The sequence below is a fragment of the Rhinopithecus roxellana genome, chromosome 15 (genome assembly GCF_007565055.1).
Source record: "Rhinopithecus roxellana isolate Shanxi Qingling chromosome 15, ASM756505v1, whole genome shotgun sequence".
In the NCBI taxonomy this organism is placed as follows: domain Eukaryota; kingdom Metazoa; phylum Chordata; class Mammalia; order Primates; family Cercopithecidae; genus Rhinopithecus; species Rhinopithecus roxellana.
Window position 1 is genome coordinate 119,380,468 of NC_044563.1, and position 27,996 is coordinate 119,408,463.

Genomic DNA, 27,996 nt, shown 5'->3' on the forward strand with positions numbered 1-27,996 from the left:
GAAGGAACATAGGCATGGTACGTGGAAAGATTCCTGACCTAGGAGCCAGGAGGTTCAGATAAATCGCATCTGTTTTCTCCCTTTATCTAACAGTTAACGGACAAATTGCTTAATTTCTGAGTCTCTGTTCCTTCAGCTGTAAAGTGTGGGAGATGAATTGAGATCCAAGCAACCTAGGCCAGTGGTGAGTAGGGTGGGGAGAAGGGAACCAGGCATCTAATAGCTTCCTGGTTCCAAATGATTAGTCCATCATGATGGAGAGGCACAGGATCTATAACACTGCTGTACCCTACCCGTCCATCCCTCCCATGGGATCATCTAAGCATTGGAGCTGGCAGGAACTTAGCAGGTATTAGTGTACATCTGAAACAGTCACAACACTAAACTGTAATATTGACAGTGAGAGTGAGGTCATATGGTGAGTTACAGAGATTGCTGCAGGTCAGGGTTAATAGGCGTTCATCCCTGAACATTGGGTACTAGATATTTAGCTTACAAAATTTGTATCAGTCTATATCAAAATGTGGCACTAAGACTTGTGTTAAACATCCTGCATTGTTTAATAGTTGCGCCAGACTAATGTTACAGGTGTAGGTCATCAGGAACTTTAGTTCTTAGCGACTGTGGATGGTAGACATTGGGATGTTTCATGATGTCTCAGAAAATCTACCCAGCAGCTCTCAAAGTTACTTGCTTTTCAAATAAAAAAAAAATGTGGTGGCTATTGGAACAGGTTTTTACGTTGATTTTCTTACTGTATGGAAGCTTGGAACAGTTTACATTCTGAACCATTTTCTCATATATGCCATTTGTATCTTTTAGCATTTTAAGGCAAACTGAAAAGTTTCAAAAAAGCTCAAGTTCCTAGAGAAAAATACAAGTAATCATCACTGAATAATCAAAGCCATTGTAGAACCAGAGTAGACTGCTTTATTACCACTAAAATGTTCCCTAGTACTCTGTCAACTTCCAGATAGGATTTATAAATCAACTTAGAATAAAAGACACAGTATAAAAAAGTCTACAAAAGCAGTATTGTATAATATTTGGGTTAGGGAAATGACAATTGTGTCAGGGATATCGTGGGAGATAATAGGCTAAAGAAAGTTGTTGGATTTCAGCCTGCAACTTACCTCCAGGCCCTTGAGCAGTCAAGTAAAAGTGTGAACTACTAAAAATGTAAATAGTTCATTACTAAAATAAAGAATTCTAGTTTATTAGCAGTTAATGCTAGTAAATATTGATCTCAAGAGTTTTACATAAGGGGATTGAGTCGCATAATTGGTTATTATGTACTGATAATTCAGTTACTTTTTTTGTATGGACCTGAAATAATGGTAGAGAGGGCACTTTCTGGTCTGGGAAGGAGGCAGTGTGGTAAAGTGGAAAGAATCTGACTTTGGTTTAAATACTAATCTTTGCCAGTCATCCTGAGTAGAACATTTTGACACTTACTTTACTTACATGACTTTCAAGTACCTACATTATCAAGTCATTTTGAAGGTTATTTCATAATGTTTGCAGAGCACCCCTAGTTGTCATTACATTTTAGGTAATTAATAATATTAGTTCCTATCCAGCTGTCTTAACAGTAATGTGATTTTATAACCCAAGACTGTAAACTATAACTTTTGTTAGCCACTCACAGAAATTATGTAGCTGACTGTAAAAAATTAAGTTTATTGATATACATTCATAATATAGAAATTCAGTAGTATTGCCTAGGATTAGGCTTGGAGGTGGCCAAGCAACATTTTCATATAAAAATCAAAGAGCAAAGTCTTTTTCTCAAAAGCAGATTTGGTTCTCCATAAATGCCTCATCATATACCTGATTAAAGAAGCTGATGAGTTTCATACCACAAAGTTTGTTTGGGTGATGACTTTGCTTCGAAATGAGTTACTAATTGGCTTTCTCTTCCACAAAAGAATGATAATGTAATGTTTATAGAATGTTTTAAGTTGGAGTAAGACAGCAGCTTAGCCTGCTCTGATATGGAGTGCAGTGGTGCGATCTTAACTCACTGCAACCTCCGCCTTTCAGCTCAAGCAATTCTTGTGCTTCAGCCTCCCAAGTAGCTGGGAGTACAGGCATGCGCCACTATACCTGGGTAATGTTTGTATTTTTTAGTTGAGACGGGGTTTCTCCATGTTAACCAGGCTGGTCTCGAACTCCTGGCCTCAAGTGATCCGCCCACCTCGGCCTTCCAAAGTGCTGGGATTAGAGGCGTGAGCCAATGCACCTGGCCAAGGCAGATCTTAATTTAGGAGAATATTGGAATTTTGCTATTGTAGCCTTTGGTAGTATATTAAGAAATTATTTTGAAATGCTAAAGATTGCCCTTTTACTAATTAGAATGCATCATACTTTGATATCTTTGTAGTTTACTGGTTGAAAAGCAGCCATTTCTGAAGAGAGGGGAAGAAAATACAAAGGCTTTGAGGTTGCAATAAACATAGTGGGTTATAGGATCAGAAAAAAATAGGCTGGTAGTATAGTATGAAATGAGTTCTGTGAAGTAGGCTTGGCTGCATCATACAATGCTTTTTCTACTACTGTATTACTCTATTAATATTTAAGGTTCCAGTATGATATTAAGATGGAGATATCCAATATACAATTGACAATTTGAAAAAAGGTGTCTTTCTTTAAATTTATAAAACATTTCTAAGTAAATTCACCTTTTAAAAATATATTTTTTCTTTATTCAATAGATTTTATGCTTGGCGGAGCAGATTAAATTCACTGAAGATGTAGAAAATGCCATTAAAGATCATAGTCTTCATCAGATTGAAACACAACTGGTGAATAAGTTAGAACAATACACTAACATTGATACAAGTTCTGAGGATCCAGGGAATACTGGTATGGAAAAAACATTCCCTTTTCTGCCTGGTTTTGGGTTATTTTTTGGCATTCTATCCTAATTTACCTATTGTTTTTGACTATATATCTGTGTTGGTGATTACTCGAGGAATTACAACATATATACTTAAATTTTTGTAATATACTTTGAATCAGTAATTTACTAATTTAAATAGAATATAAAAACCTTACTACCCTATAGGCTTCTTTATTCTCTCCTTTTAATATTGTAGTTGTGTTACTATTTTACATCTGCATACACTGAAAACTCCATGAAATTATGTTATAAATTTTGCTTTTAACCATCAAAGATATTTGAGAAAACTTAAGAGGAGGACAGCAATCTTTTATATATACCTAGCTGTTTACCATTTCTGTTGCCCTTCCTTTATTCCTGATGTTCCAGGTTTCCTTCTAGTGTCATTTTCCTTCTGTCTAAAGAACTTCTTTTAGTGTTTCTTTTGGAAAAGGTGTGCTGCCTGTGAATTCACATAGATTTCCTTTACCCAAGAATGTCTTATTTTACCTTTATTTCTGAAGAATTTTTCAGTGGCTATCCTGGGTTAACAATTCTTTTCTCTCAGCTTTTAAAGTGTTCTGCTTCCATCTGAGCTATATGTTTTCTGATGAGGAATCCACAGTCATTTGAATTGTTATTCTTCTATAAGTAATACATTACTCTTTTTTTTGGCAGCATTCAAGACTATCATATTCTTTAGTTTTCAGTAGTTTGATTGTGATATAGACACATCTTTGCATTCATTCTATTTGGGGTTGTCTCAGTTTCAATCTGTACATTTGTTTTTCACCAAAATCTGGGAAGTTTTTAGCTCTTATTTCTTCAAATATTCTTTCTGTATTATATTCTTTCTCCTATGCTTCTGAGTTTCTCATGACATGAATGTTAGACCTTTTGACATGGTCTTAGATCTCTGAGGTACTGCCTTTTTTTTTTTTTTTTTTTCTCTTTATTAGCCTGCACAATTTCTACTGCTCTGTCTTCAAGTTCACTGCCTCTTTCCTTTATTATTTCCATTTCAATATTGAGTCCATTCAGTGATTTTCAAAGAATTAAGAATTTAGTATTTTTCAGCTTGAAAATTTCTATTTATTTATATTTTTTATTTCTTTGCTGAGATATTCTGTCTTTCCACTTGTTTTAAAAGTCTTCACCTTTTACTTCTTTTACTTCTTAGAGCACTTTTATAATAGGGCTTTAAAAGGCTTTAAAGTATTTGTTTTTTTTTTTTTTGGAGGGCGGGGACAGGTTCTTGCTCTGTTATCCAGGCTAGAGTGCAGTGGTGAGACTGTGGCTCACTGCAGCCTTGACCTCCTGAGCTCAAGCAGTTTTCCCACCTCAGCCTCCTGTGTAGCTGGGGTTATAGATACATGCCACCATGCCTGGCTGACTTTTGTATTTTTTGTAGAGACATGGTTTTGCCATGTTGCCTGGGCTGGTTTCAAACTCCTGGGCTCAAGCAGTCCTCCTGCCTTGGCCTCCCAGAGTGTTGGGATTACAGGCTTGAGCCTCTTTGCCTGGCAATAATAGTACTTTAAAGTCTTTTGCAGATAACCTCAACGTGTACATCATCTAGATACTGGTACCTATTGTCTTTTCTTATGTGAATTGAGATTTTCTTGGTTCTTTGCATGTTGAATAATTTTGGATGATATCATGGACATTTTGAATATTATGTTATGAGGGTTTGGGTTTTGTTTAAATCCTCGGGGGAATATTGATATTTTTGTTTTAGCAACCGATCCTGTTGGATTCAGACTGCAAGTTGTAGCCAGCTTTCTGTGGGTTATGGTTCCGGTGTCAGTCTGTTTTCAAATCTTTACAGTGCTATTTCAGTCTGTCCCTCATGTGTTCCCTAGTAGCCAATTTCAGTCTTTGGTTTCTGATTAGAATGAAATCTATTCATGTATCACACCTTGGCAATGAGTCCAGGAGTTCCTAAAGAAGTTTATGGGGTTATTTTTTCAATCTCCTTCTTCTCCATGATCTTCCCGGCGTTTTATGGTTCCCTCAGCCTTCTGGTTTGTTTCTCTGGCCAGAAAGCTGGGGTTCATGTACTTTATTTTCTTGCACACTTTTGTGCAATTTGGGTTTGCCTACTCTCTTGGGATCACAGCTCCTCTGGAGTTTTAGGGACTTCTGGGTCCCAGCTGCCAGTGGGATAGCTAGCAGAAGACCCCTTTCCTTCTAAAGCTTGAGCTAGGGGTGGTCTTCTAGAGCTCTCTCTACACCAATTTGGGTTTCTGGCTGCATTGGGTATGGTCCTAGGGTTGCCAGAAGGGGGGAAAAAAACAATGGTAAATCCACCACTGATTTGGTGTCACTTCTAATTCTGATCTTCCTCAATTTGCCTGCTACTCTTTTCAGAGTTCTAAATAGCGGTTCAATGTATGTTGTCCAACAGGTTTTTATGCCTGCATTCACAGGGAGAAGCGGGGTAGAGTGTGCTTACTCCTTTGAATAAACTGAAACTCCTTTTTCTTGGAATTTTGATATCTTAATTTTTATACTCAAAATTCTTATTTCTTACTTACCGGTAGATTTGACTTTTTTAGCTTATGTGATTTGTATTACTATACCACTCATATGCATCATGAAATTACCATTTAAATTCATTGAGAACTCACCTGTACACATAATCATAAATTATAGAAATCACAGGCTAACATTTTCTCCAACTGTCAATATTTTTATTTGTGCCTAGAATCGGGCATCCTGGAGCTTAAACTTAAAGCCCTAATTCTTGACATTATCCATAATATTGATGTGGTAAAGCAGTTAAACCAGATTCAAGTTCATACAACTGAGGACTGGGCCTGGAAAAAACAACTTAGATTCTATATGAAAAGTGATCATACATGTTGTGTTCAAATGGTGGATTCTGAATTTCAGTATACTTATGAATATCAGGTATGAGTTGTGGCAGTGTTTTATATTTCCAATTAGAAATTATTTACTTTAAAGGAAATTTGTTATTGGTAGAAATACTTTTTTATTTAAGTAGTAATTTTTCCATAATATTTTTAGTATTATTGTCTTGTTTAATCAGAATTAGAAAGGTGTCACATAAGAAAAAAGTGAAACTTCATTCTATATACAAAAAAGTTAACATATTGCTAGTATTGTACTGAATTCTCAAAAATGTACCTTTACTTGGAGTTGCATTTATATACAATTTGAAATATATCTTCGTCCAAGGAGAACTGAATATAGACAACCTCAGTCAAAGCAATTTGGTTTGTGTCTCCTTATACAAGGCAAAAATTAGTGTAATTTTAAATATGCTAAAATGTTTGTTAAATATTTTTTAGTTTGTAAGATGAAAAAATTTTCAGACAAATAACCTAATTAATGTAACATGTTCTCAAAAATTCCAGCTGTTGCCTCTGCCTTTTTCTATCATAATGAATGGATCATCAAAATATATTTACAATATTGTTAATAAACCTATGTTAGGAGAGCTGCCAATTGACTTTTTCAAAAGGGAAATGTATTTGAGACCCAAATCTATCTACCCAAATCGAGGAAAAACACACTGTAAATTGTAGCTGGAATGGGAGTCTGTTTTCTCTACAGTTTAGTAGAAACTCTGAGAATTATTTGATAAATTAAAATGATTAATTTCATAAGAATTTTTCAAATTAATTACACTTTGTGATCTCCAAAATAGTTCTGATTTGTGGATATCACAAGAGTCAAGGAAATAGTTTATATAAATTTTAAAATATGAAATGGGATGATTACTGTATAATAATTTTGGATTTGTTTTCCTTAGAAGTATATCTTTGTGCCATTAACAAGAGCTTGAGAAACAATTTTGAAACCTAACAATGTACTGAGTATAGTATGAAATGCTTTCTTGAAAAATAAGTTTGATTTCAGTTTGTGTTTAGAAAGCTTTTTTCACTAGAAAAAATTTTGGATATTTTTCTGTGTTAAAAACTTTAACCTGTTTGTTGTATTTTTATCTTTTTAACTAGGATCTCATGCTGTAGAAATATTTGTAAATGTTAAATAGAACATGAATACTCTGACTTTGTGTTGTTCTTATATAGGGTAATGCTTCCAAACTGGTTTATACTCCATTGACAGACAAGTGCTACTTAACTCTCACTCAAGCTATGAAGATGGGACTTGGAGGAAATCCTTATGGACCAGCTGGAACTGGGAAAACGGAGTCAGTAAAGGCTTTAGGTGGACTTCTTGGAAGACAAGTTTTAGTCTTTAATTGTGATGAGGTAAAATAAATAGTTATCAAAACATGTAACAATGGGTTAATCATATTTAGATTAGTTTCTATTAGTATACGAAATACTCTACTTAAAAATCAGTACATTTAAATTACTTGAAGACAGAATTTGTTTAAACTGAAATGTAAAATGGACAGAGGTTGTACATAGTGTAGTCCAAAACTTTTCTAAGAACTATGGGAAACAAATAATTTTAAATACAGAATGAATATTTATATTACATTGTAGACAAATGTTTTTAGTAAAGAGAATAATACAAAAGGAAAAATCTTCTATTCATTTCAGATGGCAGTTTTAAAAACATTTTGTATATAATTTGTATTTTGACTTGAAGAGTAACTAACACAAAATCTTGTATTTGTTCTGTAAACTTGTTAGAACACTTTCACATGCATTATTTTGTTTATCCCTTGAAATCAACCTGGGTTTTGAAAAAGTAGCTACTTAATCCCTATTTTAAAATGAGCAAAAGAGGCATGAATGGGTGAAATTGTTACCTTATCAATAAGTGACATTAAATATTAAGTAGTTATAGAGATTTTAATTATTTTTTAATGAATATCATTTTTGTTGTTTTTAAGGGCATCGATGTGAAGTCAATGGGACGCATATTTGTTGGTTTGGTGAAGTGCGGGGCCTGGGGTTGTTTTGATGAATTTAATAGGCTGGAAGAATCTGTGCTGTCAGCAGTTTCTATGCAAATCCAGACAATTCAAGATGCTTTGAAGAATCATAGAACTGTATGTGAACTGCTTGGCAAGGAGGTATAGCATATGTTGGGAATTTAAAGAATTAAAATATTTTATAAGACTTGATATTACTCATACTCAAGCAATATTCTGTTTTTATTTCTCCTGACACCTATGTTTGTAGTCTGTAACCTGTGTGATAAGCTTTTTTAGCTATAAAATGTTTCTGAGGTTTCTTACCCTTTTTTGGTCCTACTTTCATTCTTTCATTATTCTTTCTTTTTTTTTTTTTTTTTTTTTTTTTTTGAGACAGAGTTTTGCTCTTGTTGCCCAGGCTGGAGTGCAATGGTGTGATCTTGGCTCACTGCAACCTCCACCTCCCAGGTTCAAGCAATTCTCCTGCCTCAGCCTCCTAAATAGCTGGGATTGTAGATGCCCGCCACCACACCCAGCTAATTTTTGTGTTTTTAGTAGAGATGGGGTTTGATCATGTTGGCTAGACTGGTATTGAACTCCTGACCTCAGGTGATCCACCTGCCTCGGCCTCCCAAAATGCTGGGATTACAGGCGTGAGCCCTGTGCCCAGCCCATTATTCATTTTTAAACTTTCCGTTTTGGATATTTCAGTTATAATAATATTTATATTGTTGTATTGTATATTATGCTATTATCTGTGCTGTGCATTGCTCACAGTGCCTTAATGTATTGTCTCATTTAATAATTACCACAACCCTTTGAAGTAGGTGCTATTATTTTTTTCCCTGCTTTGTGGATGAAGAAACTAAGACTTGGTAAGTAAGAGTAAGAAGTGGAGCTAGGAATTGAAACCAGGTCTGTCTAATTCTGAGCACAAGTTTTTTGTTTAACTTTCAAGCATAGGAGCAGAATGAAGCACATGTTTTTGATCTTTATTCTATATGAATGTTAAAACAACAAACACTTAGCTATTCTGTTCCTCACTTCTCCCCATAGGAGATATACATTAATGTCACTAGAATATAAATTCATTTGTACAGAAAATGTACACTTTTTTATATAATGTGGATTGCTGAATACAGAAAGTTGTAAGAACTAAGAAATTATCATGTTATATAAAATAACATTTTCACAGTACAAATTTTTCTAGGTAGCCCAAGAAAGTAAGACCAGTTCTAAATTGTTAACATGCTATTTATGTGATGTTTAAATTCTTCACAAAGAAAAAGAGGAGAACCTATTCAGTGAGAATTACCTGCCATCAAGATTTAGTTTCTTCTACATTCACTTTTTTTTCTTCTCTCAGGAAGAGTTATCTTTTCTCCCAACCAATACTAATCTTTTCACCTGTGCTTTGGAATCCTCTTCCCCGGGACCTTATTATCCCTTGTGCTATCGCTTCAGTCTTCCCTCCTCTACCAATTCTTCATCAGGTTTTAAACATAATCACATCTTTTTCATCTTAATAATAACTAAAACATAAACAAACCTTCCCTGATTCATACTTCCTCTTTCTCTTTTCTTTCCTTTATAGCTAGATTTCTTGGTTTTTCTACTCTAGATGCTTCTACTTACTAATTGCCCATTCGTTGTTTACACATTCTAATTTAGCTTCTATTCTTAGGGTTTTGCTGAACATCCTCCTACTAAGTGCTGTTATCACATTCAGTTCTTCCCTGCCATAATATTTATTACGTTATGATTGCCTCTCTGTAATACCAGATAGACTCTGAGCTCCAGAGTGGCTTAAACCATTATTTAGTTCAGTTGTCTCTGTGTACTTAACAAAGTATTTAGTACTAAGAAGGCTTTTAGTAAACATATATTTAATGTATAAATAGATAATTAAATTAGTATCTCTTAAACATTCAGCCTCAGAAAACTGATTATAAATAAGCTCTGCAAAGCAGCGTAGGTCCTAAGGAATTTATCATATATTGAGTAAGGAGGTGGTAAGTACATTGGAGGTTACCTTTAGCTAAGGTATAAGATTTATATGTAGTAATATGTCAACAAAATTTCTGTTGGCAGTATATTTTACATTTATAGTTTCAAATATAAATGATGCCTGTATGTTAAATATTTTATTTAATTTAATATTTAATATTTAAATTAATATTTCAGGTAGAAGTAAATTCTAATTCTGGAATTTTTATCACTATGAATCCTGCTGGAAAAGGTTATGGAGGAAGACAAAAACTGCCTGATAATCTTAAACAGCTTTTCAGGCCTGTAGCTATGTCTCGTCCGGACAATGAGCTTATTGCAGAAGTTATTCTCTATTCAGAAGGCTTTAAAGATGCTAAAGTATTGGGCAGAAAATTGGTAGCTATTTTCAATCTATCTAGGTGAGTTTTCTTGTTCTAAATATTTTTATATTTTCCATTTTTAATGATTGATTATGGTTATTAGTGATCATTTTCATATTTTCTCAATTCCCCTTTTCCATTATTTTTATTCTGATGATTTTATTGTAATTATGGTGTAGATATGAAAGGCTTTAGTGTGCACAATAAAAATATTGGGTTCAAAACTACTTTTCATAAATATTATTAATTTGATCAGTTTTTTTCTTCAAAATGTTTATATTAGAGTGCTTCAGCTAAATGTTTCTTATTGAACTAATTTACCAGTCTGACCACACACAAGCTACTGTTCTTTGGAAAGAATCCCTCACAATTTTTCTTATGTCTTATTTCTGGTAATAGAAACTGACATTTAGCTTCTTTGGGGTAATGTACAATTCTGTTGCATATCACTTAAGAGATAATGGTAAACTAGACAGTGGCAGAGATTGAGAGCAAGATGGATTGATTAAAGGCTTTAGGCATAAGGGTAGCAGGTAATTGTCATTTGGTATCTTCATTAAGATAATTAACTTGTTCATAAAAGCTTTATCTTACCCTTGAGAACTGTCCATCTTTAACAGCCTACTTGAATGATTATTTTGTGTGGTTGGTTCCCTTATATAAATTAATGGGATATCAACATTCATTTCTAAGTGTCAGTAGTTATATTCTGTATTTCTTTGGATGTGACGATGAAAGTAATTTCTTCTAGCTATTTGATGCATCGATTTCCACGTCTCTACTTCAGGGAACTTTTGACACCTCAGCAACATTATGATTGGGGTTTGAGAGCTTTGAAGACAGTCCTGAGAGGAAGTGGAAATCTTCTTAGACAGCTAAAGAAAAGTGGCACTACACAGAATGGTATGATTGATTATTCCAAATACATTAACTTATTTTTAGAAACATAAACGTTAATTTAGAATAGTTTGAGATTTACAGAAAAGTTATAGATACAGTATTAAGGATTACTGTATACCCTGCCCCAAATTCTACTGTTGTTAACATCTTCCATTAGTATGGTATATTTGTCACAACTAATGAACCAATTTTGATACATTGTTTTTAAACTAAATTTCCTACTTTATTCAGGTTTTCTCCAGTTTTTACCTGATGTCTTATAATAACTTTTAATGTTTGTTAAATATTAAAGAGTTGTAATATGTAAAGTCCACTTGTTCTTTAACTTTAATGTCCTTTAGAATCACCTAGTGGCTTGTTAAAATAGATTATTAGACCCCACCCCCAAAGGTCCTGATTCAGTAGGTGTAGAGTAGAGCCTGATAATTTGTCTTGTCTTGAAACAAGAACAGAAACCTTAGAAACACATGTAGGATTTTCTCATTCTAAAGCTAGTATATTATGATTAGACTAGGTTATAAATGTTTGGAAAGAATACCGCAGAGGTGGGGTGTCTTTCTTACTGTGGCATATCAGTGGGTATATAACAACCATCTGACATCACTAGTTATGTTAACCTTCATCACCTGGCTATGGTAGTGTTGTCAGGTTTCTCCAATGTGAAGCTGTTATTTTCTACCCTCCTGGCTTTATTCTTTGGAATCATGTTAATAAATCTAGCTTACTCTCAAAGTGGCAAGGAAAGGATTAAGCTCCACTCCTTGGGGGGGTAGTATCCGCATATATTATTTGAAATTCTCCTGTAAAGAAGATTTGTCTTTTCTGCCTCATTTATGTATTCATTAACTCATTTATTTAGCTCAATACAGACTTATATATATTTGTTATACTTTCCTCAGATGAAATAAATGGTTTTTTATTCACATAAAAATAATGATTTCCCACACCTGTGCAGGTGTACGTTCATGAAAGCCTGAATAATCGGTTTCTTCAGGTTGCTATTGAAAAGTAAGTTAAAATACTATGAAAATAGAGACAACATAGAAAAAAGGACCACATGAAATTACCTCTTTGGACTTTAAATGATCAAAGTGTGCCTCTTAAAAATGGCCTCTACATTAGCTGTATTATTAGGTTGGCATATGCCTGGGTAGATACAGTTATTTTGTGAGTGCTTACATTACTATTTTTTAGTTGTCTATATTTGGTGATTTTTAATAAATATTTAAACCATACCTGTAATGAATAAAGATGGCTTATGAGTTCAGTGCTTGAAATAAACTTTAGAGAAGTCCAGACTTTTTATGTATACGTAAGCATGGAAATATTAAGCAATTATAGAGGAATGCCAGGCAATAGTTTCTTTGATTTTGTGTATCTTACCAATCAGCAGCTAATATCTGTGAAAATAAGCATCTGGCAGTGGTATCAGTATTTGCATTTGGCTTAAGAATGGGTTTGTGAACCAAGTTTGAACAAGGCTGATCAAAGATTGTTGCTTAGTTTGTTAGTTGTTTATCTTGGGACATAAACTGTGAGATGATATTGGTGTATTTGGAGAGGTACCTGAATTTGGAATTAGTTTATCTGGAATTGAATCCCAGCTGTGATACTGCTGTGCCTTCTCAGAAAGTCACTTAAACCTTCAGAGACTTAACATTCTCAGGTGTAAAATTGGAATAATAATAGTAATACTTTTTAGCCTACTTTATAGGGTTGTTAAAAGGATTATATCATATAATATAAAAGGTGAAGTACTATGAAAATATAAGTGATAATGATTTTTATTATTAATTAACGTCTTGATACCCTGTGATTTGAATTCTATGGAAAAGAGTTTATAACTGTACTTAGTGATATTTACTTTTTAGCAGTCAAAAGATATTAAAGTAAGCTTGCCAATTCATGTGATGTAATGTCTTTAAATGCTACTAAATTTTAGTGCATTTAATGATTAATAATACATATCAAGGCTATAGAATATTTAAAAACTTTTGTCATCATTAAAGTAATAATAAATCATTTTAAAATGTAACTTTTTTCTAGCTAATGAAAGCCATATTGTGGTACAAGCACTGAGGCTTAATACAATGTCAAAGTTTACGTTTACTGATTGCGCTCGGTTTGATGCACTGATTAAAGATGTCTTTCCTGGAATTGAATTGAAAGAAGTGGAATATGATGAACTAAGTGCTGCATTAAAGCAGGTCTTTGAAGAGGCCAATTATGAAATTATACCCAATCAGGTAACTGTCAAGAGTATTTTATAATAGATTGATCCCTTTTTCTAGTTGATTCCTTATTAACTATCCTTGTCCTTCATCTTTCAACTTATCTTTTATCTTTCAACTTAGATCTCACTTGCTCAGGGAAGTCTTCCTGCATCTTCAAGTCCTGATTTGATCTTCTTGCTATGTGCTCTTATCACATATTCTTGTTTCAAGTGTGTGTATTTGTCTAGTATTGATTCTCCTCCACCTTATAGTAATCTCCATGAAAGGCAGGATCCATGTATATATATTTTTTACTTTTTTTTGAGACAGAGTCTTGCTTTGTCACCCGGGCTGGAGTGCAGTGATGTGATCTCGGCCCACTGCAACCTCTGCCTCCTGGGTTCAAACAATTCTCCTTCCTCAGCCTCCTGAATAGCTGGGATTACAGGTGCACACCACTACACCTGGTGTAATTTTTATATATTTAGTAGAGATGGCGTTTCACCATGTTGGCCAGGCTGGTCTCGAACTCTTGACCTCAGGTGATCTGCCCGCCTCAGTCTCCCAAAGCACTGGGATTACAGGCCTGAGCCACCGCACCTGGCCATCCATATATATTTTTGCTCACCATTTTATTTCTAGTGCCTGTTAGAGTACGTAGTGTGTAATGGGTTCATCATATATATGTATTTTATAATTGATTATATATATGATTTAGTTTCACTTTGATAATTTCTTAGGATTTTTTTAAGTGAGTTTCTTTATGTAGTGCAAGTAATTGTTCAAAATTAGCACTTTGCCCTCAGTTTTGGAGAGAAGTAAGATAAGACTGAGTGAATGGATGCATAAGTGAATAAAATAATGAATATATTTGAATGAGTAAATGAGTGGAGCAAGTAACGAACATATTGTTCATACAAGCTTTTTGAACTTAGAAACTTGGAAAGCACCTTTGTTTCTTTTAAAGAAATATTGAAGTATTTAAAAATTATATTGTAAATATGTTCAGATTTATTTAGGTATTCTGTTACATTTTAGGCTATGTCTTCCACTGAAGAAATCAAAGGCTTAATTTACATATTAGAACAAGTGTTATAGAATAAAAGCAGAACTAAGTATCATTGGATATTGTAAATCATATAAGAACATAATTCTTTCCTACTAGATCAAAAAGGCTTTAGAATTGTATGAACAGTTATGCCAGAGGATGGGAGTTGTTATTGTTGGTCCAAGTGGTGCTGGAAAATCAACCCTTTGGAGAATGTTAAGGGCCGCACTTTGTAAAATTGGCAAAGTAGTGAAACAATATACTATGAATCCCAAAGCTATGCCTCGATATCAATTATTAGGCCATATTGACATGGACACAAGAGAATGGTCTGATGGTGTTTTGACAAATAGTGCTCGTCAAGTGGTTCGGGAACCTCAAGGTTAGTCTTTATGTATACTTCTTTGTTTTACTTAGTAATTCTTAGATAATGATATAATTTGTCTATAATTCTGTCTTTATCAAGGCTTCTACATGACCATAAAGTCATAATTAAGTTATAATGTATACGTTTGATATTTTACTTTGGAGGGGACCAAGAAATGCTATCATTTTCAGTTAAACTCTGTAACTATTTTTAATATAATAGAAACTTAGAGTAAATTGGGTGAATTGTAATTCACAACTAGATTAATTTACTGAATGATTATAAAATCTTTACTGCATTTATATTATAATGCCTGAGAAATAAACAAGATGACAGATTTTTGTATGGGGTTAAAACTGATGTGTATGAACAGTATTAACTCATTAGTTTGAATAAAGTATTTTGAATACTTTTGAAAATTTAAGTGGTAAAACTGCAGATTTCCTGGTCTAAATTTGTTGACTTCGTTTTTTAAGAGAATTTTTGGCTGGAATCAGAGGAGATTCCTTACTTTTTGCCAGGTTATAATTTAATTAATAATTATTTTTCTAAGGCAGTAAGTGAAAGCATTGGAAGGGATTTTCAATGTAGTCTTTTCTTTTTCTGTATAATACCACATTAAGTAAAGGCCAGTTATTACCTTCATGTATTTCTCACACTTTTATCAGTGAAATTTTCCTCTTTGAATTATTTCAAAAGTCCAAGTATAGTATTAACCACTCCCATGTTAGGAAAGCTGGAAAAAAAAGGTTTAACCCTGGAAAGACTAGGTATACAATTGGTCACTACTTTTCCCCCTTTGAGGTCACCTTTTTATATGTCAAGAAAATTTGACAGCGGTGAACTTTTTATTTCTCATGCAAGGCACTGGAAATTGGATTTTTCTGTATTTTCTAAAAGATGTACAACAGAGCAAGCCTTTGTACATTCTCATGACATAGTAGAAGACAAAAGTTTGAAGAATATGTTGTGGGAATAAAAATACTTACGCCTTACATTTTTTAAAGTGAAATTGCCTATTTTGTATGTTTATAGATAAAATATTAATACATGATATATATCTGAATCTTTGGCCAGCTGAGCCAGGATTGCCTGTGTGTTCTCCAGCATATTTACAGTACAAATTCATATGAAAATTAAGAATTGATTTAGTCCTTATTTGTAATTATTATCACAGCATATGTTTTTATTTTATCTCTGCTGTTTTGATTTGAATATAGATGTCAGCTCATGGATAATCTGTGATGGTGATATTGACCCTGAATGGATAGAGTCTCTGAATTCTGTTCTGGATGACAATCGACTACTCACTATGCCCAGTGGAGAAAGGATTCAGTTTGGCCCAAATGTTAACTTTGTATTTGAAACTCATGATTTAAGTTGTGCCTCACCAGCCACAATATCTAGAATGGGAATGATCTTTCTTAGGTAAGCCATAGATTATTTATATACATTATATTAGAATATTCTTCTTTTACTATCCTGGCTTCATATTAAGTAAAGTAAGTGTGGTGTGAATAATGAATAAATATTTTTCCCATTTATGATTAACTTCTTTTTTGTTAGGTTTTAATTAATTCAGAGAGTTCCTGTTTTATTACAAAATTGAATTATTTTAGCAGTTTTAGTTATATCACAATTATGAAATAATTATTATTTTTGTTTAAATGAAACAGCAAGAAAATTTGTTCTCTTTATTATTTTGCTGAGGTATTTTGATTGAGTTCAGAGAAGTGAACATATTAATTATGAGCTAGAGGCTAATAATTTAGAGCTGAGTAACAATATTTTAATTATAGAATTTAATTAATTTAATCTATTTAATTTTAGATTCATAGAATTTTAGGGCTAACTCAGGTTTTGTAGGTCCTATGACCCAGTCTTTTCATTTTATAAATTGAATACCTCTTTACTTAATATTTTTTTTCTTCTTCAGTGTATTTGGAAGAGGCCTCAAGACTGAAAATGAATAATAAACCAATTTTAGATATCATGTAAAATAGTCACATACCAGAGCATGGACATTTGCACCAATTTTATTTTTGAAAATTAGTAATATCATAAGTAAGAAACTTTTATTTAACTTTTCCAATTGGTTATTTATCATCCTGTATAGCATTTAATTTTTTTAGGACTATTTAAAGTCATTTTAGGTGTTGTATGGCACATGACAATGTAATAAAATTGGTTCAAATCATGTTTTGAAATTATTTAGTTGCTTACTTCTTTGACAGTATTGTAGGAAACATTTACTTTAAATTAGCCAGAAACTTCAATTGATATTTTGAGGTATTATTAAACGATAATATAATTTTGGGTTTACAGCTTTCATAGCAGCATTGACACACAATTTATCATATTTATTAGTTGTGTTCTTATAATCTTGTGAGAAAAATAGAATAAAGGTAAGTTTTGGGTTAAATTTTAAAGTACTTGTTAAATATTATATATATGGTATTAAACTATGCACCTTAGGAGAGAGAGAGCTAGAAAGGAGTAAAACTAATGTTTATAGAGAGCTTACCTTTTTGGAAAATACTTTCACATAGAGGAAGCAAAATAAACCAACATTTATACAAGATGGAATATAAGTGAACTAAGCAGTAAGTAGAATACTATACATATTTAGCAGAAAAAAAGACCACATATTGCTGTAGAGGAGTTGAAAATTGTTGGTGAATCAGGTATTGTGAAAGGCATAATGAATGTATATCATTTCATGTAAAATACAAATACATATTAACTGTTTTGTTGCTATGTGTTCAGCTTATATCTTAGTTTTAGGCTTCATTTTTATTCCTTTAGCAGATATTTGTTGAGCAGTTGCTATGTGATAGGCCAAATGTGGACCTTTTAATACTGAAATGAATGTTGTTATTAATGATGCTGGGACTGCTGGTATGAAGCAGGGTTGTGTTGGATAAACCAAGACATATAGTCTCATAGACATTGAGATAATACCATTGGTAAGAAACTCTTTATTCTGAAGGAGCCTACTTTGGGCTAATCTAATGTTATTTAATTATTAACCTCTTTGATGTTTCAGTTTTTTTTTCATATTAGACTGAATAGAAAATGTGAGAGCAGAGATTCAAGGCATCAGTGTCATTTGTTAATTGCTGTGAAACAATGGTAGAAGATCCGAAAAAATGACACAAATCATGAGCTCTTGTCAATTCTATAATAATATAAATTATTTTCTATAATTTTTTATAATTATGTAAGGTATAATTTTGAATAAGATGTGAATATTATTTTACCAATTGGATTTTGGTGAAATAATTGGATTTTGCCCAGATAATGATGTGCTTTGCTAAAGGATTTATAGTTTGCTTTAGGAAGATCTTTAAGTTTTAATAGTGGCATGGGAATTTAGGTAGTTGGATTTTTATAGGATAGAGAAAAAATATTTCTAAAGATCTGTATTACAGTTTAGATCAGTGCATTTTAAACTCTAATGTGCATTTGAATCATTGAGGGATCTTATTAAAATGAAGATTTTTGCTTTATTATGTCTGGAGAGGGATTTGGGATTTTACATTTCTAATAAACAGACCACTCTGAGTAGGAATGGTTTAGACCACTGTAGGCTATGTAGAGCCTATGTAGAGTAGGTTGTGTAGATATATAATTCTTACTTAGTTTATATTTATAATAAAATAGATGAAATTTGTTTTATAGAAAATGACATATATGTATATATGCCTATATGCATGTGTGTTTGCATATATTATATGTGTGTATACACACACAGATGTAACTGTTATTCACACATACACATAGTAAAGTAACTAAAGCCACCTGTTGTATGCTAGCAGACAAAATATACGTGTAGAATAATGTTTATTGGAGCAGAAATTTATTTTAAGGTAAATTGATAATTTCTTCCTAAATAATTTATTTGTCTAATCTGTTTCAGTGATGAAGAGACAGATCTTAATTCTCTGATAAAATCTTGGTTGAGGAATCAGCCCGCCGAATATAGAAATAATCTTGAAAATTGGATTGGAGATTATTTTGAAAAGGCTTTACAATGGCTTTTAAAGCAGGTAAATTAACCATAGTATTTCATAATTAATCAAGGTGAGAAGTATGATTAAGAGTGATCCTTATTTTAACTGCTTTGTGGTAGAACTCTGCTGGAATGTGGGGGTTAGGTGAGAGGTGGGTTTTGTCACTGTTACTCCTCTATATCTCTTCGCGTAACTATCGTATCTCTTAGCATAGCCTTTTATTGTATTAGCCTTAAAACATTTTACTTCTTTCATAATACTTCACACTGCTTACTTAAAAATCTTGATTACTAGAATGTCTTTCTAATTTTTACTAGCAAAAACCATCTTGCTGCCACTTTTTACTGATATGCCAGTAAATACCTATATATATGACATATGTATATATGATATATAGGTATTGATAGACATATGTACACCTATATATACACACCTATATATACCAATAAATGCCTATATGCGATATATATCCATATATCCAAATATATGCGATATATATCCATATAGCCACATATATGTGATCTATAGGTCCATATATCCACATGTATGGATCTGTAGGTCCATATATCCACATGTATGCGATCTATAGGTCCATATATCCACATGTATGTGATCCATAGGTCTATATATCCACATGTATGTGATCTATAGGTCCATATATCCCATATATCCCATATATCATGTGTTATATAATATATGATATATGTATATATCATATGCACGATATATGTATATATCACATGTATGTGGTATATGCATATATCGTATGTATATGGTATATGTATATATCATGTATGATATATATGAGGTTAAAAACAATGTGAAGTTAACACTAAAGTAGAAAAGGGATGGTGAATTATTTGCAATAATGCAAATATTTGTTTATGTTAAAACGTTGACCATCTAGCATATGTGAAGCATAATACAAGAGAGACTTTGAGAGGTGAAGATTAACAAGGTAATTCCTTTCCTTGAGAAGGGTTTATCTAATGGAGGAAAATGACATGCAAACAGATAATCACAGTTCAGCAGGATGAAGAGAATATTGCTGTCATTTAGAAGAGGTTTAAAAGGAGATCACATTTGATTTTGAATTTGAAATGTGAAAAAAGTTTAGCATGCAAAGAAGACCATGGAAGGTGTTCAGATATTCTGCATGTTTATGCCATTGCTTTTATGAAAAATGAAAACATATACAAAATAGAAGATATAAATAGCAGTGAGTTTTTTTAAAGTATCTGATTGTGAATCTGAACTTGATTTAGAGGTCAATACTTTGGGACTGAACAAGATATAGAGAAATGATGGTTTGTTTTGGTTTTCTCAACCTTTTTCTTTTCTAACTTTGTAAGAATGAAAAATGGAGGAATAGAGATTTGTGAGGAAGTGATGCAAGTGAGGTAGATTTTCCTGGAGGCCTAGGAAAGAGAACACTCCCATTAGCTCCTAGTCTGACTGAGCTGTCTCCTCCTTTGTGTTTCTGTAGCAACATACAGCATCTACCAACTATATTATAATTGTCTGCTTATATTAAACTTTAAGCACCTTGAAGGCAAGGACCAAGCTTATCACACTCTTCATTGTGTCCCCAGAACCAAGTATGATGTTAAGAGATAGCAAATGAATGATAGTATTGTGCTTAATTATATACTTGATGCCTACATTGTGACACCTTCTCATTAGATATGTTACTTCATTCGTATAAAACATTCAGAGCCTAACAAAACTTTCCAATGCACATACTTTGAGGTAATCTGTTCATAGATATGTGAATGTTAGAATAGGAGTATCATATTAGATGGAATGTATTTATGTATATATAGGGGTTTGTGACTGTAGAAATGACAACACGATAAGATTATTAAATAATAGAGTGAATACCAAAGATTCGGTTAGGAAAAAAAAATGGCTTATGTTTTGAGGTCACATCGCTGTTTGTTTGTTTGTTTTATTTAAAGTGTTAAGGGTTCTTTTCTTTTTATCCTGTATGTTGTTCACCATGCACAAGCTTCGAGGTATACCACAATGAATTCTCTAGTCAAATGCTGAAATTGTATTTATAACTAGAACTTTGCTTTCTTCCTTTTTCTCTTCTTCAGCCTATGGGGTAAATCTTTGCTTTCTTTTATGAATTCAGCAAATAAGAAAATATAGAAGAAAATATGTACGTTTCCTTTATCTCACCTTTAAAATCTGGAACTCTTAGCCTGAGTCTATCTAGATTTCTTTGTTTCTTCTCCCTTCTTCCTGCTCTTCCTCCCATTTCTTCTTTCTCCCCAAAATATTTATTTTTTAAGCAGAGGGATCCTTTTAAAATGTAAACTGGGTCATTTTACTCTATTATAAAAAACATATTAAAGACAAGGCAAATAAAGTTTTTACTCCTTACCATGTCTGATAAATTCTGCACTCTGGCCCTTGCCTATTTCTCTGACTTAAAACACTGTTTCTTTGCTTACTTAGGCATAACTTCTTTTTAGTTCCTTAACTGTGATGTTTTTCTTTGCATGTGCTGTATTCTCTGCATAAGCTCATCCTTCAGTCTTAGCTTAAATGTCACTTATTTTTTTAAAGAAGTCGTGAGCCGTCAATCTGAGTTACTGTTTCTGACAATATTCTGTACTGCTGCCCTGTAGCTCTTACCACAATTTGTTAACAATTTCCTGTACTATGCTTGAGCTCCATGAAGACAGGGACTCGGTTTATTCCAGCTTTTAACAAAACAAAACAAAACAAACCTAGCACCACATACAGATCCTAATGCATGATTGGTTCTCAGTAAATATTTCTGGAAAGACTGAGAGTCATGTTTTTCTTTAACTCTCTAACACTTACCAGGTGCCCCAGAGGGGCCTACAGATCAAACCATCTACACAGCACTTAAGTCCAGAAGTTCTATTTAAAAATTCTCTCAGAGAAAGCACCATATGGTTTTTCATTTATGTCTGCTTTTACTAACCTTTCTTTTCTAGTGCCATCAATCTAGCTCTTGCCTCTTATTTTCTTTTTATCAGCAAGAGGAAATGAACATCTATTCTTTTTGGAACAATGCTCACTAACTTACCTTTTTTTAAAAATACTCTTCAGGTTTAGGAAGTAAATAAACCATGTATCTATTTGAGGACTGTAGCACTGATAGCTAGAAATACACAACTGTACTTTCATGATTACTTTTTATTTTCAAAGTGTATACAAAAATTAAATGAAATCCAAATTTTCTACAGTTTGAATAGTGGAGCGAGTTTAAAAATGGTTATTGAAAAGATGTGTGAACATCAGTCTGTATGGTTCTGTGTTTACTGGTTAATCTTTGCCTTTGTCTGTCTGTGTCATGGATTTTAATCAACAGAATGACTATGTGGTAGAAACAAGTTTGGTTGGGACTGTGATGAATGGTTTGTCACATCTACATGGTTGCAGAGATCATGACGAATTTATTATTAATCTCATAAGGGGACTTGGTGGAAATCTGAATATGAAATCACGTTTGGAATTTACCAAAGAGGTAATGCATATTTATAGCCTATATTTAGTCAAAACTTTAACTTTTCTTTAACTCTTACCTGCCAAAATACAATAATTTATAACTATAAGATAGGGAACGTTTAAAATTTGAAATTATGTATTCAATTGAGTAATAATGTATTTACATGTGTGTAAATATATTTTCTCCTTTGAGTTATTTTATGATGTTTGATGATATTCTTAACATTTTATAAAATAATGTTTCATAAGTTAAAGTTTGGACCATATCTTTAAGTTAGACATTTTTGAACCTACTTATCTATGTTAATACTTATTTCATTCATTTAAAATGTTAAAATAGTTTAGTTTTTGTCATCCTTTTAACCAGAGCAGTTCTAGGAATTAGGAATACTAGGATGAATTAATTATTAATAAATATTTTCTTTAATATATGTTAAAGTTGTATTACAGCCTAGTTGTTTATAAAGCTGAATTCTAAATAATAAGGGATTTTTTTCCTTTTGGCCTCTACTGAGATTACTGGACATTTACTCCTTTGGGTCGGCTCTAACATTATGTTTCAGCCTTTTTTCTCATTTTACTGCTTCTTTGTTGGTGTCACCTACTGCTTTCTCTATTCCGTTTCCCTTTCTGTGACTGTCCTGTTGCCTCTGTTGCCAGATGCTTTTCATTGTTACCACTCAGTGCCATACTATATGCTGCTTTTAAGCACATACTCTCTTGTCAAAGTTCAGAATAAATGTATTGAAGAGTAGCATTAAGGGCTGACTCTGCTTTATATCTGCATAGATAACAGTTTTCAGTATTAAAAAGAAGAATAGCAGATGGAGAGCAGTGGTAGTGACACTGTAATGGACAGTACCAGAATATGGTAGAAATGAAGGGCTTTAGGATTTCTGCATTCTGTAATTTGTGATTTAATGTTAATAAGAACTCCATTAAAATGGAGTATATTTATACCTTAGTGTATAAATAAATATCCAGTAAGTCATTATCTCCTATACATACTTTAATTTACTTGCATAAATGATCATTTAGAGAAAAATATTTGAGATAAAATGTTACATTAATGATAAAATGGGTATAGTGTATATAAACTTTTCTTGGAACTAAGATGATTTACTTTTGGGATATTTACTTGGAATAATTTAAGAATGTCACACACTCTGGAGTATGTGAAAACTTATCACAATTTTTTTCTCTTAAGGTTTTTCACTGGGCACGAGAATCTCCTCCAGACTTTCGCAAACCAATGGATACCTACTATGACTCTACTAGAGGTCGATTAGCAACATATACGCTTAAGAAGCCAGAAAACTTGACTGCTGATGATTTCAGTAATGGCTTAACTCTTCCAGTCGTTCAGACTCCTGACATGCAACGAAGTCTAGATTATTTCAAACCATGGTTAAGTTCTGATACTAAACAGCCCTTCATTCTGGTAGGACCAGAAGGATGTGGCAAAGGGTAAGAAAAATATTGGCAAAAGTATATGTTGTGGATTTATTCCTGCCACCCCTAATTGATTTAATGGCTTTTGTTATGGTTTTGATTAAAGTAGCATTTAAATTTTCATGGAAGATTCATTTTATTTTCATTACTTGTAAAAATAAGTACTGTGTTTTTTTTTTTTTTTTGGCCGGGCGCGGTGGCTCAAGCCTGTAATCCCAGCACTTTGGGAGGCCGAGGCGGGCGGATCACGAGGTCAGGAGATCGAGACCATCCTGGCTAACATGGTGAAACCCCGTCTCTACTAAAAAAATACAAAAAACTAGTCGGGCGAGGTGGCGGGCGCCTGTAGTCCCAGCTACTCGGGAGGCTGAGGCAGGAGAATGGCGTGAACCCGGGAGGCGGAGCTTGCAGTGAGCTGAGATCCGGCCACTGCACTCCAGCCTGGGCGACAGAGCGAGACTCCGTCTCAAAAAAAAAAAAAAAAAAAAAGAACTATGGGGAATAGTGTGTCCTTTTCTTTGCCAGATTATGTGATTTCTACTGGAAAGACAGCAATCTGAGAAGATACTCTTAAAAATAATCCATCCATATAATACAGCAAAAAAAAAAAAAAAAAGAATGCCTTAGGTATACTCACATACCATTTGCTTTAGTTATAAAATTTAAAATTTGTAGTTAGATCTCTGTGTAAAAGTAGCTTTTAATTCAGTGGATTTCAGCCTAGTTTTAGTGAATATGGAGCATAGTCTCCTGAAATAAAGGAAACATGGTTTATTATTTTCATATTTCTAGTGGGGGAGTAGTAATTTCAAAAATTGAATAAAATCATAGTAATTTTTTAAAAACTCATAGAACTTAAAATCTTTCCTTCAACTGTGGGGAAACAGGGTTGGTATATTTAATATATACTTTATCGAACTAGATTAATTCTGAGAACTTTGATTTTTTTTGGCTGAAAACAGTCCTCACAATGCCTTAAAACATGAATTTATGTTTTTCTAGTCTAAAAGTTAGAAAGTTACTTTGATAGTTATAGAAGCCATGTCTGTATTTACCATTTTCCCTATCATCATAAACATTTTAGAAACTGAAATATTTATGAGACAGACATTTCTTATTGAGTATAAAATGTACTTTGTTGATTGCATTTTTATCAAAGTCAGATGTCATGCATTTTTTGTAGGATGCTGCTCAGGTATGCATTTTCACAACTCCGATCCACTCAAATTGCTACAGTTCATTGTAGTGCACAAACCACTTCTCGACATCTCCTGCAGAAACTGAGCCAGACTTGTATGGTAATCAGTACTAATACTGGTCGTGTATACAGACCAAAAGACTGTGAAAGACTTGTTCTGTACTTAAAAGATATCAACCTACCCAAACTTGATAAATGGGGGACCAGTACTTTGGTAGCTTTCCTACAACAGGTAAGTCATATCGCTTGAAGTGTTTTAATCTAATTGGAAACAATTTAATTTTATTCACTGTTCTTAGAAAATATGCATTCTTCATTTGGGGCCAGTTTTATCTAGCATTTGTCATGGAAATTAAACTCCTGAAACATTTCAGTCTTGTTCTAGTTTTTCTATGATTTTCCTTTCTTTAGAAGTTAGTATTACGTCAAGATGATATATGACAGGGGGGATAGAAACAACCTTCACTCTACATCTATTACTTGTCTGTTATTCTTGAAACAAGGAGGAAAACAAAAGCTGGACCTAGTAGTGGAGTTGGAGAAATTTTTGCTTCATGGTTTAAAGTGTGCATTCTTCTGACAGCGATTAGACTTGGTCATGTTTTTTTTCTGGCTACTTTAACCCATTATTCTCCATTTTTGCCTGTATAAGGATTTGAGATCACATATCCTGAATCAGTGTGGAATATATTTTTTCTTTATGTTATTTACATCACATTAGAAACTTTAAATTCTTAGAGTTTATTATGATATAGGTCCAAATTTAGGCTTATTATGTAACTGCAGAATATGATAAAATATTTACAGAAAAAAACAAATTTTTTCTCATATTTTTCCTGATACTTTCATTTTCTAGGCTAATTGCTACTCGATTTATAATATCATTGGATTTTTGTGTTTATTAGAGAGAAAAGCATTGTAAACACTAGGATAATTTAGCTAACATTCATAGAACACAGAGATTTGAACAGTATTATTTTTCAGTGATATAATAATTTTGGATACCTTTTAATCTTAAATTCTTGAGTTAGGTAAATAATGATTGCATTTAGAAACAATTGAAACTTTAGGCAAAAATAATCTTTATCATGATTAGGAAATGTTAGGTATAAAACGTTTAAAGTATATTTATTTTCAAATAGGTATTGACATATCAAGGATTTTATGATGAAAATTTGGAATGGGTTGGTCTAGAAAATATTCAAATTGTGGCTTCTATGTCAGCTGGAGGAAGACTGGGAAGACATAAACTTAATACCAGATTTACTTCCATTGTTCGTCTTTGTTCTATAGAGTATGTATCTTCGTGTTTCAAATTTTTTTTATTTGGGAAGATATCATATAGTTGAATTTTATTAAAAGTATTATAGTAATACTTTAAAATTTAGAATATAAAAATGGTCAAAGTTAAGCTCTGATATTTTTTCCTCTCCTTCTCAAAATATAGGCAATAATTTAAGATGATACAAATTTTAATCAAAGTATCTTATTTGTGAGACATATAACAGGAAATAAAACAAGACTATTTTGTGTGGTCTGTGTTCCAAAATGTCAGTCTCAGGAATCTGAATGGTGGATTTTAGATTTAAATATTTTATGCAGTTCATAAAACAAAAATACTATCAAATTTGTGAAGATAGCCGAAAGAGAATTTGAATCTGAACAAGGGAGAATTAGATCATTTTAATGGCTGGTGGCATCACTGCTAATCATCTCCATGGTCTGTAATTGTTACAGAGGCTATGACAGTATCTCCTCTGTTTATATTTAATATACATTATATTACATTACAAATATTTGAATATGACAAAACCTTACGTGCATACTTTTGTGCTAATTGTATTCCATCAATTAACTTTTTTTTTTCTAGAAATGTTCCTGCTACCATTTAAACCATACTGAAATGTATTTTGGTTTGGTAGAAAGGGGTTGATTTTATTTGTTGTATTAGTTTTACTTTTATGGTTCTGAGGTGGATTACTGCCCTGTGTACAGGCCTTGTGTAATTCAAAAATGCTTTTCAAAGGAAAAATTTCCCTTTGGTCTTTTCTAAAGATCAGTGTTTTGTAAACAATTATGTTTTAACATAATTTCTTGGGCATTCTCTAGCACCTTCTGGTAGTTGACAATGGATATTTCAGGATATAATTTGGTTGAAATGAGAATGGATGGGGGCAATGAGCCTAGTCTTAGCCCCTGGGTAAGCTTTGGAGATATGTAGGTCTCAGAGCAGTACAGTTTGAAAATCACTGCTGTAACTTAACATTGAAATATTAATTTGAAATATTGATTTATTTCAGCTTTCTTCTTATATGCCCTTTTTTTTAGTTACCCAGAAAGAGAGCAGTTACAAACGATTTATGGAGCATATTTGGAACCAGTTCTACATAAAAATCTGAAGAATCATTCTATTTGGGGTTCTTCATCAAAAATTAATCTTTTAGCAGGATCTATGGTACAAGTGTATGAACAGGTAGATATGTATCTAAATTGTAGCTTTCATGTCTATTAGTATCATTCCTAAAGGTCTACTTTTAATTCTGACCTCTGTGTCGATACCCAGGCTTTACTTTCCTGTTTATTAGACTTTTCTAGTAGAGAGTAACTCTATGAAGACAAGGTGCTGTGTGTGCCTTATTCACTCTTGTATCCGTGGCACAATTTCTAATAGGCACTCAATGTTTGTTGAATGAATGAATTTGTGGTAGATGGTTATTCTGCTGTCAGCTCAAATTTAGCATATTTAGAATTGAGTTTATCTGCTTTCCCAAAACAGATCTTTTTCCTGACTTCTATCAGTTTGTGTCTTCCAGGCTTCAAACCTGCTAGTAGTCTTTGATGTTTCTTTTTTTCTTCCTGACTGGGAGGAAATGTCTAAAGTATTCTCCCTAGATAAAATGGGGAAGATAGTTGAAAGTAGGCATTGAGGATGCACAAAACATTTGTTGAGCACCTTTTCTTGCCAGTGGTAGTCTTAGGGATGTAAAGATGACTTAGTTTCTTTTTACTGAAGGTTCACAGTCCAGTGAGGGACTGAGTCATATAAATAAACGATTAATACAGTGTAATAAATGTAGCAGTAATGGTATGTCTAACTTACAGAGATAACACAGAGGAGGAGTAAATAACTTTGTTGTATGCGGTAGTTGTTAAGGAGGAGGTAAAGTTTGATCTGAGTTTTGAAAAATTAATAGAAATTCACCAAGTAGCT

General features: G+C 32.9%; 1 protein-coding gene across 1 annotated transcript in view; it reads left to right on the plus strand.

Moving 5' to 3' along the window:
* The window catches only part of DYNC2H1 (dynein cytoplasmic 2 heavy chain 1), a 385,005-nt gene that overhangs the window by 49,184 nt on the left and 307,825 nt on the right, over nucleotides 1-27,996 (plus strand). Inside the window, exons 31-45 of the mRNA XM_030918805.1 lie at nucleotides 2,715-2,865; nucleotides 5,589-5,794; nucleotides 6,940-7,122; nucleotides 7,716-7,898; nucleotides 9,924-10,147; nucleotides 10,896-11,011; nucleotides 13,055-13,254; nucleotides 14,387-14,651; nucleotides 15,857-16,064; nucleotides 18,556-18,685; nucleotides 21,999-22,154; nucleotides 23,343-23,602; nucleotides 24,771-25,017; nucleotides 25,928-26,079; nucleotides 27,114-27,258. Of these exons, the coding sequence (XP_030774665.1) occupies nucleotides 2,715-2,865; nucleotides 5,589-5,794; nucleotides 6,940-7,122; nucleotides 7,716-7,898; nucleotides 9,924-10,147; nucleotides 10,896-11,011; nucleotides 13,055-13,254; nucleotides 14,387-14,651; nucleotides 15,857-16,064; nucleotides 18,556-18,685; nucleotides 21,999-22,154; nucleotides 23,343-23,602; nucleotides 24,771-25,017; nucleotides 25,928-26,079; nucleotides 27,114-27,258 (2,826 nt within the window). The remainder of the gene's footprint in view (nucleotides 1-2,714; nucleotides 2,866-5,588; nucleotides 5,795-6,939; nucleotides 7,123-7,715; nucleotides 7,899-9,923; nucleotides 10,148-10,895; nucleotides 11,012-13,054; nucleotides 13,255-14,386; nucleotides 14,652-15,856; nucleotides 16,065-18,555; nucleotides 18,686-21,998; nucleotides 22,155-23,342; nucleotides 23,603-24,770; nucleotides 25,018-25,927; nucleotides 26,080-27,113; nucleotides 27,259-27,996) is intronic.